This window comes from Musa acuminata, chromosome BXJ3-2, assembly GCF_036884655.1.
Source record: "Musa acuminata AAA Group cultivar baxijiao chromosome BXJ3-2, Cavendish_Baxijiao_AAA, whole genome shotgun sequence".
Classification (NCBI taxonomy): Eukaryota; Viridiplantae; Streptophyta; class Magnoliopsida; order Zingiberales; family Musaceae; genus Musa; species Musa acuminata.
In genome coordinates this window covers 27,765,667-27,778,303 of record NC_088350.1, presented here as the reverse complement: position 1 = coordinate 27,778,303, position 12,637 = coordinate 27,765,667, and the positions used below count along the sequence as shown (strand labels likewise).

General features: G+C 35.0%; 1 protein-coding gene across 3 annotated transcripts in view; it reads right to left on the bottom strand.

Annotated features, from left to right (window-relative positions):
- The window catches only part of LOC135585636 (uncharacterized), a 30,147-nt gene that overhangs the window by 9,887 nt on the left and 7,623 nt on the right, over positions 1–12,637 (bottom strand). Inside the window, exons 6-11 of one of the 3 annotated variants that reach the window (XM_009390943.3) lie at positions 10,617–10,803; positions 10,225–10,523; positions 5,484–6,230; positions 3,681–3,962; positions 2,875–3,030; positions 125–522 (exon numbers count right to left, since the gene is read on the bottom strand). In XM_009390943.3, the coding sequence (XP_009389218.2) occupies positions 125–522; positions 2,875–3,030; positions 3,681–3,962; positions 5,484–6,230; positions 10,225–10,523; positions 10,617–10,803 (2,069 nt within the window). Of the gene's footprint in view, positions 1–124; positions 523–2,874; positions 3,031–3,680; positions 3,963–5,483; positions 6,231–10,224; positions 10,804–12,637 lie in introns of all 3 variants that reach the window. The other 2 variants (XM_009390944.3, XM_065139559.1) reach the window with 2 other exon arrangements.

Sequence of the window (12,637 nt, the reverse complement as noted above, 5' to 3'; positions counted from 1 at the left end):
TGGCCAGACCATTAAAAATGTCAATCTCAATTTATATTGCCTCGACAAGCATTTTAAGCTATGCTAAAACAAAATACAAATAAAGTTTTAGCAGATCCTACCTATAACAAGTTGACTAATATACCTGTCCAATGTATCAGTCCAGAAGAACCGTTTAGCACGCATGGGTTTTTGCCTTGGAAATGCACAATTGATAAAAGCACTATTTCTACCATCTTCCACATGCATATCAGAATCGCTAGCATGCTTAATGTTATCATGATCTCCTGTAGGAAGTAAGTTTGTTTCCGTGCTTTGATCATCAACACCAATTGAGTGGCATATCTTTGGTTTACCAGTTCTTAAGGATTCATTCTGTTCAAGATCATATTTTGGAGACCCATCTTTAGAAGATCTCTTCCTCTTGCTATTAAACGGTCTACAATTATCTCCATCAATACGGTTGTCCTGCTCACTGGACTTTGAGCTGCTAGAATACCTGTAAAGACGGTTTTGCCGCTTGTCGTATGAAACACGAAGTACCTACGAAAAATGAAGTTCTATATGGATTAAAATCTAGACAAACAATTTCATGATCAGCTGGTGCATAGAAGTGCCAACATGGTTAAGAACCAAACAATTGCCCTATAAAATGCAGGTCAAACCAATAATCTCATATTCGCCATATGCCTTGTGAAGCAACTTGAGAAATAAAATAACCCAACTCATGGTTTTTTCCGAAACTGTATATTACAGCTAAAATGATGAATGACAAGGTATCTTCAGAAAGAATGAGCCTTGGCCAATGATGAATGTAGTAACCTGTATCATAAATGTAAATCCTAATGCTAACCAAGCTAGTAAGTAGATCACTTGGGACCAGTTTGCTTCAAGTTGGAAGTTCACAGTAGAGCACCTTGATAGATGAGACTCTCACTCATGCAAGATCTATGGAGAATCAATATATGTAACTTACGCCATGACAAGAGGTTTTGTTTCCATGACTAAACACTAGACATTCAAACTGCAAAAGAGCAACCTAACAGAACACCAATGCTCAAGAGTCTGGAATCTGGATATACTTGATAATCTTAGTTAGCTTCATTAAAAAACAAGGCCTGAGAGTCTCGATATAATTAATCACCTTGGTTAACATCAAGAAAATTTTAATATGGAAAAATAAGATAGATTTCTTTATCCTCACCCAAAGAAAAAGAAACAAATCCATATGCACAACGCATTTTAGAAGATGCTTTGCTGGATTGTTGACCCATTTGATCCAAATTGGAATGGCCGCCTGATCCAAAAACAACTGAATTTTCTTTTCAAAGGATTGTATATATTTGGCTTTTGATCCCACCTAACCATCCTATCTAATTTCCAGCCAGTCTTGAGAGTCCAGCAAATTTCCATTCAATCAAGCCAACTTTTTGTATTAAATCCAACTTCCAGCAAATTTCCTCAATCGCTCTTCCCTCTGTTCCCCTCTTCCCTGGTCACCGCTGCCCTCCTACCATCCTACAATCCTCGCTCTTCCCTCATTTTTGATGTGTCAAATTTAGAGTATTTGGAATTGTTTCTTTGGATGTTTTTATGCTTGAGTCTTGGATTTTTTTCAGTGAAATTTCTAGAGGTTACGTTTTCTACCCAATCAATAGTAATCGGTTTGGAATTTGGTTGTACAAGAATCTGACATGCATGCAATGAGTGTTTATTACTTATTGTTAATTGGGTGGAAAGCTTTTAGTGGAAATAGCATTTGAGCATTCCCACATAAAGTGGGTCTGTGTATTAGTTTGTATGAATTCATTGGACACCTGATGTTGTTCCAACAGCATTAGGAGGTACTGGACATGCACAAGATACAAGTTTGTGCATGACTGCATGTAAAGTTGCACATCATTGTGCACTGGATCAGTTGAGAACAGCAGCTGCCTGCTATAGTGAACAGTAGCTGCCTGCTCTAGTGAACAGAAGCTGCCTTCTTTGCTGTAGTGAATCAGTAAAATGTCGATTATTATTGCTATTGCTGTAGTGAAATTTGCACATCTTATTTTATTGTCATGTCAGTTATTGGATATGGACAATGTAGTTTGATACTTTAAATGAATCAAAGTTTGATGTGTTATTTTAGTTTTAGTTTATTTTTATTAATCATGATATATAATTTTTAAATTATAACATTCGGGAGTGTCACGTTTTGCTCGGGTGAGCACCTAGTGCCTCGGGCATTTTGGGACCGTGGTGCATAACAGTTTTGACTACACTAAAATGTACATAATTTGGTATCTTGGTAGTAATTATCTTGTATATATAACAATGTAACTCATGTTTTGATTGAAAATTTTGCTTTAATGATTGTCTTAATCCGTAAATAAACTTTTATCAGTTTTGTAAGATAAGTTTCCTGCTTGTTCAGACAAGCAACTAACACTAGATGTTAAAGGATTTTAGTGCCTTATACCACCAAATACAGTTAGCAACATGGGAATAAACACCAAGATCCATATCCTAACCAAGATATACAAGTCCAACTAAAATTGAATAAGGATTACAAATAAAACTTTTTGTATCACGACTTCTAGGTAAAGACAAAAAAATAATGATAAGCAGGTTTTATATTTCTCCATCATACTGTCCCATATACTCATGAGCAATAATCTCTAAATCATATTAAGAAACATTTACCATCATCCATAGAGCCTGTTTGTAGCATAAAAATGAAATGCCCTATGTAGCAACAATGCAGAAATAGCAGCCCTTGAAAATTAAGAAAAATAATTTTTCAAATTTTTTAATGTGCATTTATAACTTAACAGTAACATAATCATCATTTCCATCCATCAATTATAAGATTTAGATGACAAATTAAATGAAGCTGAAATAAATGCTGACCTGTTCAACTGTAAGGTCTAACTCCCTAGCAATCCTTATACAATCTTTAAACGATATTTTTTTCCTTGGGTCAGCATTGTTCACACGCTTCAAAAGCTCTATTCTTTGTTCAGTGTTCATCACTCGAACTGAAGTCCATGAACGAGTATGAAAAACCTAACAAACCACATAGTCATTACTTCAAACTGTTGAAAAAAATTGTGCAGTAAATTTAGAAAATTGGAAGAGTTAAGATTGTGAATTGCAATTATAATGGATCATGTCCAATATATTTTAACAGTGTGTATAAATACAAGATTGTGAACTGCAATTATAATGGATCATATCCAATATATTTTCAGAGTGTATAGGTACAAGAAGGGAATTTCTATAGCACGATCATCATTTTCTACTATGCATACTTAAATGTACTCAAGGAAGATGATTTAAGTCCTAGAGGAATGTTACTATACATATTGTCCTCCCCCATGGTGTAGGGTTGGACACGTAACAGGGATGTCAAACTGTTGTTATGTCTGTAATTAAAAAATATATAGCAAACAAGTATTTCATGATGCACATGGAAGTATACCATGACATTTCAAGTGTATGCATTAAAATAAATTGTTTAATAGGTAACAGATAGCAGAATGCAGAACCAATTGATTTTGAGTTTCAAGCATTTAAAACAACATTTTCATTCTGAATGTGACATTTTTAATTTTGGGCACCATCTTTATGCTCATAACTAATCAGTAAGTTCCTGCAAAGTAATGAAGGATATTTACACCAAAAAAAGCAGAAAATGAGTTTAGAAGAAAATATACATCGCAAACAGAAGAACCAGGAAATGCACATGAAGCTGCTACTTGATCAGCTGCTGCATAGCAATACTCCAATGTTTCCCAATATACATCAACGGCCTCTGGCTTTAAAAGAAGAAAATCATGTCGGATTCTAGGACGAAGGTCAACCTTGAAATGTGAAGGTGTTATTGTTCGTGTCATTGGTTCTTCAATATATGGTTTCAGTTCCATGGCATATGTAAGAACAGCATGTGATAGCCCATTGTCATCTTCAGCAGTTCCTTCTTTCACTACTCGTATCAACTAGAAATATGTGAACAAACCATGTTAGCCTTCACCTATATCTGCTTCAATAATATTATAAAAAAGTAAAAATAACTAAAGAAACTAGTTGCCCAGCATCCTTTGGAATTTGGCAACTCTTGCAAGGCTAAAAGGTATTTCTGCAGCTAGGTGAGAATGAGAGTATATATGGTGTCATAAACTGCAAGAAAAGAAGTTTCACACAAAGCAAGAAACAGATTTGACTGCAGAAGTCTTTGAAAATGTCCTTTTTAATAATTCAGCTGAAAAAATTTGTAATAACCATATACCTGAGGTCCAATCAAATCAAACACTATGGTAAATCTCATATAACATGGAAGCACACAAGAAATGAAGCCAAACAGCAAGGCAAAGAATTCATACACCCTGGGTTACACACCATTGAACTGGTAAAGTGTTTCTACTTTCTATACATAATGGATGGTGGATACAGAAACGGTTAAGAAAAGCTACTATATATAACAAAAGACAGAATAATACTCTGAGTTCTCCATTGGTCATTGATTAGTGTATCCAACAAAGCAAAGCATGTGATAGGCAAATATAAAAGATATAAGATAAGAGAAAAGATTATAAAAAAAGAACGCACAGACAGAAGTAACCATGGTCAAAGAAATAATCATTCATCAAATATGATAAACTGCAACTGTTGTGTGGTAATTTATTTAAATACCTACAAAAAAATCATAAACAAATGAAAGAAATTGCAACAAAAGAACCTTTCTTAGAGGACTCATAATGCTACATAATAAAAAAAATAGGACCTCTACAACTCACCAAACACAGTTCCTAACAACTATAGTATTCCCGATGGAACAGATCAGAACATACCATGCAGAGAGACGTTGTTAGCATGAGTCATATGTCAAACCATACCAGAGGTACTGACATATGACTAAGCCATTTTTGGTTTATGCCAATCAATGGGGGAGCATGCAGACCAGCACAAAACATGAGATATTAGAACTGCATCAGTATGTCCCTGTGCCATGATCTGGCAATCTCTGCACCTAAACAGTATCCCCATGCCATGAACTGGAAATCTCTGCTCCTAAAAGCCACACACGTTTCTTAACTCATATAATACCTAGAATAAAACTAGAACAATATTCAAATTAAGACTCTAGAAACACAACAAAATAAGGACTATTAAGTATTAACAATGACACAAGGACATATATTTCAACCAAATGTTACCTGGACCCTAGTTGTGAATCAATCCTAACTTGAACAAGTCTTATGTTGCATCAAATAGGAGTTTACTACCATTTGTGTCAGATTTCAGGAAAAGAGGTGTGAGAAATCATAATTTTCTAAATTCTAAGCACCAAAACATTATGTAATGGATAACATAAATTTCTGCATACAAATTAAGCACTGGGAATAAATTAACAAGTCCTTGTTGGTGTTTCAAAGTAGAGAATTAAGCATAACTTATCAAGCAAACTAAAAAATTCAGGTTATATCTGTCTCCTGTAGTCCTAGGAACAAGATAATTACCTTCATTCGAACCAGAATATTAATTATATTTGAGAGTCGACATGTCGCTCTGGAGTCAAACAAGCTCTTGTACTCAGAAATAGATACATCAGAGAGCCTTAAGCCAAGTTTACAACGCTCGACCATATTTTCAATCTCCTTTGGAGAACCTACAACTTGCAAGAACAGTTCAAGAGGCATTGTTTTTATAGCTTCATCAAGTGCAAATAATTGGCATGTGCTGGGACTCTTCAGGTCATAGCTGCATTGATTAGAATTAACAGCACCATGCCAACTAGGCAAATTGCTAACATAACTCCACAGAAATCTATGCAAAAGTCTGGCGCGGACCATCCTAGCAGATGCAAAACCATTAGCACGCATAGCCTCAAGCAGAACAGGTTTGTTATCCACATGCTTTGATGTCATTCCCAAACTTGTTAAATTGTGCACAGGTTGTCCAGTCCTTGATCGAGCTGATGCTTGTCCACGAATTCGACCATCAAACTCTCTCTGTCTTCTGTAGATTTTGTCTAAAAGTTCTGGTGACAAGTTGTCGACAGAAGGATGCAAAATCACATCAGTTATGCGATGGCGATTAAAATTTGTCACCACAGGGAAGCTAACCTGGATACATTTGCATAAGCCCTCCTTTTGCAGCTTATTCAGTGTACTAGTTAAAGTTCTCCTGCCCATTTTTGTGTTCTTACCCTTCTCGAGTTCCTCTAGCCACCTATAGAGCTCAGCTGTCAAAATAAACTCCTCTTTCTGCAGGGATGAAGAGTAAGCATGTTAAAGAATACTGCCTACAACCATAATTTAGGAAACAAATTATCTTTATGATGTAGCAGAGATTAGACATGTTTTCTCATGTTATTCTTATAATTTTAGAAAAATGACAAATAAATTATTAAAAGGAAATGTGCAACAAGGGCATTCTAAATGTTGAGTGGCAATCTATACATGTGCATGATACCACATAATAGGACCCTGAACTTGGATTTTGTTTGAAGCAACTATAGAGTATAGACTCAATTTCTTGTAGCAAAGACATAAAATGAAATGGCATTATTAAGCAAGAATGTTGACCTGCCATCAGTGGAACAAAATTCACCAAGCAAATGCAACCTTTAATTTTTATTTATTTATTTATAATATGTTGCACTATTTTTCTAATGAATAACAATATGTTAGCACTATTTATTTTATTTGTAGAAAATATGTTTTCCTTCAACCAATTCTATCTTTTCTTCTTATCCTGCAAAAATAAAATAGATACTGCACTATCTATTACTTTATTTAATGCTGCAACGCCCAGTTGTCCCTCGATCAATAACTATTGCCAAAGATACTCTTCCTCACAATCAAGCTTACAAGAGAGTTCAGTTGATGCCAAACATACATGGATCCAGTGCTAAACGGTTAATATTTATTGTAATTAACAAAATGAGGAAACTGTAGTAGTGCTTTCCAGAAGTATCCCCTGTCTAGATGGCATCTAGTTAATGTTTATTGTACTTATCAAAATGGGTAAGTGTATTTGTGCTTTTCAGAAGTATCCTGTCTATATATATTGCATCTATGTTAGTCACTCATGTCCAGAACAACTCCAGATGGAACCCATCATAAGGCTGCAAAAGGGTTTCACAGCTAGTAAGAGAGGTGTCCATATTGATGTGCAATGCTTGTGAATCAATGGAGGTCTCAATAAATGAGCAAAAATCCACATCTGCAATTTTAAGTGGCAATGGGTCCAGGGAAATGGCCACTCTTAATTTGTGTTGAAGCCTCAATTGTTCAGACCATTAGTTTGCCAAACCCCACACTGCCGGGAGCCCTTGACACTAGGCTTTCCTTTTTTCTTCTGCTATATAATGAGAAAGAGTGGCATTATGGTGAAACATGTCTACGCCACTGCTACAGCACACTTTCACATGCCTAGAATTAATGCAATTAAAGTTCTTAGAACCTGCATTTTAGCAAGTAATTAAATGCAAAACAAGATATGGATCTCATCCAATTACGTGAAAAAATGATAAGATACCCAGGGTTTGTCAAAGATCTGATGCTAATCTATATAGTGAGCCATTACCATCACATACTGATGGACTCCCACAAGGGTGATCAAAATTTGCTATTAAAGTGAAAAAGAATAACTATTACCGTCAGGTAGGCCTTGTACAAGCATTGGTCAAGCATATACCCTAAAAAATATAATGACATTTAACAATCCTCATTCTGTACTATGGTCACATTTGCAACTAAGATAAGTACATATTTACAGAGCAGAACCCTAGACCGCTCCTGTGATGAGCCCACCTTGACTGGCCCAAGACAAGGGCCTTTTGGTTGAATTATCTATTTTTTATGTATTTCACCATATATTAAGTTCTTAATTAAGGTCAATTTTGTACTCATATATCAGGTTATATTCTTATATATAAATCCTATTCTGGTCATAGATAGATTTTAGACTTTGGAGTTTGGAGTATTCCTGAACCATTAAAAGTTGCATTTAGAGAATTTTAGACATATCCTTCAATATGATTTCAGTTTTCCTAAACAGGAAACTTCTCTCCCTAGTTCTGTTGGCTGGTTTATTGTGTATATGGCATATTGTAAGTCTTCTCTCTTGATATTGGTTGCTTCATTATTACAACAGATCTATAAATTCTCCCACTTTTATCCTTGGTTGAAAGTTTCATCCAATTACAGGATACCTTGATAGGGACACGTCTTATCAAAATGTGATGTATTTCTAAAGGAAGCACAACTCAAGAACCTTCGTGTCCTTACAGAGCATGTAATAAATTTGGTGACGTATACAACATAAATGAATGTACGGATGAAGAAAATTCATTGTAAAATGAATAGAAGCCAAGATGAAAATAGGATCCCTGTATAGTAGATATGAAATTAATATGATAACCTTAAACTCCATCTTCTCCAATGTTATAAGCTTATTAAAGCATACAGCAGGCTTGTAGCAGATGTCACTGGGCTGTAAGGTATTTTGAACACAAAGAGGACAACTAATAAATCATCAAAATTTATCTATTAGAAAATCATATTGTATACTGAGCAGAGAACCAAACACCCAATGTTCATATATAGTTTACAACAATTTTTTAAGTAAAGTGGTCAACTGGTCATGATATACAATATCAAATATCCAATAATATGATCATCCACAATTGTAATATGATTTTACCCACAATTATCATCATCAAAAAAATGAGAACTATGAAACCAGTGCCTATACATTTTGTGGGAACAATAGCAAAAAATAATAAATGTGCATTAAATAATAATGATTTCAATCAACATATTCTCAAATGATGAATTTAAACTTAGAGAAAAAGTGTGATAAAACATCATTAATGTGGACAGGTCAAAATCTATTAGACCAGAGGATTTAGCTTAAATTAAACAGTTTTCATTAGTTAACATGGACATCGATCAAAAGGGCATATAGGCCCATTGCTTAATAGCCAACAACTGGCTAGATGCAGCATATATAAGGAGACTACAACTGCAGTTTACAAAGAACAATATGACAGCATGGTGAAAATGCAACTAAATATAGTACCAAGTTGAAGTTCCTAAAAGATATCAAGGTTAATGTATAATATCATCTCGTATAGGTCAAGGTACCCCTTTAAAAGATGGCGGGATGAAAACCTAGCAGTGGACCAGTGATATGTCCGCAAAATAGAAAACAAAGATGTTATTTCCACCAGCAAGACCAATATTTATAAGTGACATGCACTGAAGCAGGTGGCACATACCCTTATGAGCTAAGAACCCTTTGTTTCACCAAAAGTGGATGTGTCAACTGTCAAGTAGACTTCAATTGGCTTGACTTAAGTTTCAAGAAGTTAGCAACACTTTAAAGTGTGTACTTATTGCACTGATGTGATTTTGTGATGGTACCTAAAAAATTTTACAAATATGAAGTTAATCAAACATAACTCAGACCAGCTAGGCTTATCCTCGTGCTTGCTTGACCACCTTGAGGTGTTCGACAGAAGCCTAAACTCGATCAGTTTTACAACATTAAATTTGCTAGTTATATACTTAATAACTCCAAACTAATATAGTCCAAACTTGTCAAACCAAACTGACCTTAAATTTTCTTCCCTACCAATGCCACAACAAACAACAAAAGCTCTATTGAATTTCAAAGCCAAGAACTTGACTTTGGAAAAAACAATCACCTTCAAGTAACTTAAGCTCAAATGAACTTTTATGAGAACATATTCCAAGACCATTTTAAACCTTGTCTCATGGTAGAACATGGTCTCTAAAACACAATAGTTACTACCAAATACCCCTATGAACTCATTATACCTATTATACACCACAGAGCTCCTTTCATCAAGTTACATGCAGGAAGATAGGATTCCCATATTTCAAGCCTTTCCAATACTTTTTTTAGTTTTTGCATCTGAATACCATCATCTCATGCATCTCGTCATGGATTATAACATATCCCCATTATTTCCATGAATAAATCATGCATACACAACAGCGGTTCAATGTTTGTCACCATAAAGGGTATTTACTTTAAGAACAATTCTGAGCAAAATAGAATTATATTTTTACTCTAATAAATAAGAAAAGGAAAAATAAGATTAAGTTGGATGATCATAAGTAAGTTTAAACTGACTGGTAATTTAATTATGCTAAACACAAATATAGGCATCAAGAGGGAACTCAAAAGAAATTAAATAAAAAATGATGGAGAATGATAATTTATAACCTTCAGCTTCTTTACTATTCTTTCTTCCCTCCTAGTTCTATTTGAAGTCGACAATGGGTGATGCCGTTTCACAGCTTTAACTTCGGGCGAAACCGATGAAACAAAACGGCTTTCTTCCCATTGGCAAGCATTCTGTTTCAGCATTATCTCCACAATTGCAGGTTTTGAATCATAAGATACACTTGGAAGTTCAGTGGCATTATTTTGCTGGTCCCCTCTGCATTTGATCTCTTGTGCATCTCGATCATGTTCAGGAGGCATGCCAGAAGGTGCCAATCCAACTGCACAATCTGTTTTCTCTATGGATGAAAGCTCACCAGTGGAGCACGAATTTATCGATTGGAGCTCGAGCAATGTTAAATTTTTTGATTGAAACAAAAGCTCATTTGTACCTTGAAGTGCTTCATGCTTGCCAGGAAAAGTGTTGATTGTGTGATGTGGGTAATTTCTGAATGTCCACATTCGATAAAGTGGCGTTTTCTCATGAATTTCAGCCTGCCAACACATCCTAAACCTCTCACGCATTGAACTAATCCGGCTGTATAGCTTTTTAGGGGTGAACCCAAGTCGTCTGCAAACCTGATTGCAAGTCACAACATTTAATAAAAACACAATTCTCTTGAATAATAAAATAAATAGAATTGAGAAGCTTGCATTAAAGAACTAATTGCTCTATTCTTAAAGAAGACAAAATGACCATTACCTATCCTATCTCAATACTGGTGAGTCAGGATAAATGAATAGATCAAAATTGACTTCTCAATTAAGTAATGAACTATCTATTGTGTAAATTAATACAACTTCAGCCATAATATAGGAAATTAACAGTGTAGCAAACTCCACAGAAATTTACTTGCAGGGACAAGTCAAAGCATGAAATTTTGCACAAGCTGATCACACAATAAACAAGATATAATGTCCACAAATTAGAGTTTGTAAAAACTAAAAAGACCATGATCAGAAACATGGGCATCAAGTAGATACAGTGATGTGATTACAGAAATGCATGACACAGCATAAAAGTAGTAAGGTGGGAACTAAACATCAAAACATAAAAAAATATAGATAACTTGTCAGTAATCATATGGTTGCACCAAATGTTTGAGTCCTTATTTGCACAAGTCATGAATGAACCTAACAACCAAATTCATTTCTCAAGATGATGTTTCTATTATAAGATGGCATCCCATGTTTCTTGTTTGAAGACCAGTCTAAAGGAGAAGGTATATTCTTTTATTTAATTTTTAAATCATTTTAGAGACTTAGAACAGTCTTCTACATATATTATAAGTTGCAGCAAGAAAACATTTTCTACATTTCTAATTACTTATCCATATTCTTAAGAAAGGACGGGCTTGATTAAAGATTCCAAACAAGGATAAAAATCTTGAGCCTGATTGGAGGATCCATTACCACAAGGAAGCTTAATTATCATCAAAGAAAAGGAAGACTATCAACCAAACATCTTATCAAAAAGAGAGTGTATTTGTCAAAACAAATTTGAAAAATATATACCCCCAAAAAAAGAAAGAAGAAATGATTAATATTCCTTGATTTACAGAATGCATTTTTCTTGATCATATAATTTCCATATTTTTGTAGTCTTCTTTTTGTTCGCATACTGTGTGTGCATAAGAAGAAAGGGGATGTAACCAATAACCCAATAATGTCCATGTGTGATATGAAGCCACATCTGTAGGAATGATTTTTTAAGCCAACGCAAGTCTAGTACTTATCCTTCGTTGGTGTGATAATATCGTTTACGCATGAGGCATGTCTAATAAAACGATAGGATTCCTAAGCATGATGCCTAGGAACCAGAGCAAATGTGATATCATCCTCACTCCCTCTATATTTTATCATTTATTTTTCACTATTATTATCTCTCTAGTCTTTCTCATTTTCTTTCCCTATTCTTAAATCCAAAATTCTTGTCTTCATTTGTTTGTCATGTGTCATATTTAACATATGAGCATCTATCCAAAATTAGGTTTGGCATCATAACAATTTTTCTACTAATAGACCCAAACCTTCATTTGTTGCTTCTGCATTCTGTCATGTCCTCCAACATGTCTCTTTCAGTGTCCCCAAATGACCTAGTAGCCCTCCTCACTTTGCCTACCTAATTGGTCGAACCATAGACCGAATTAGGCACTGGTAGAGTAGGCATAAGACGCTTTTCTGATCCAGAAAAAGGCTCTTCAAGTCTCTTCCCAATTAGCAAGGAGACAAGGAGGACCATAGTTCAAAAGTCGATACTGAACCCTATACTTGTTGTTGGCCAGATCTGTACTAGTCTATCAGAATATCATGACACAATACACCAGCATTCGTTCAGCACCATGAAGGAGGGAGAAAGAGGAGGACAAAGAGAGGAGGAGGAGGAGGACAAGGAGATCCAGTGTAGGGGGAC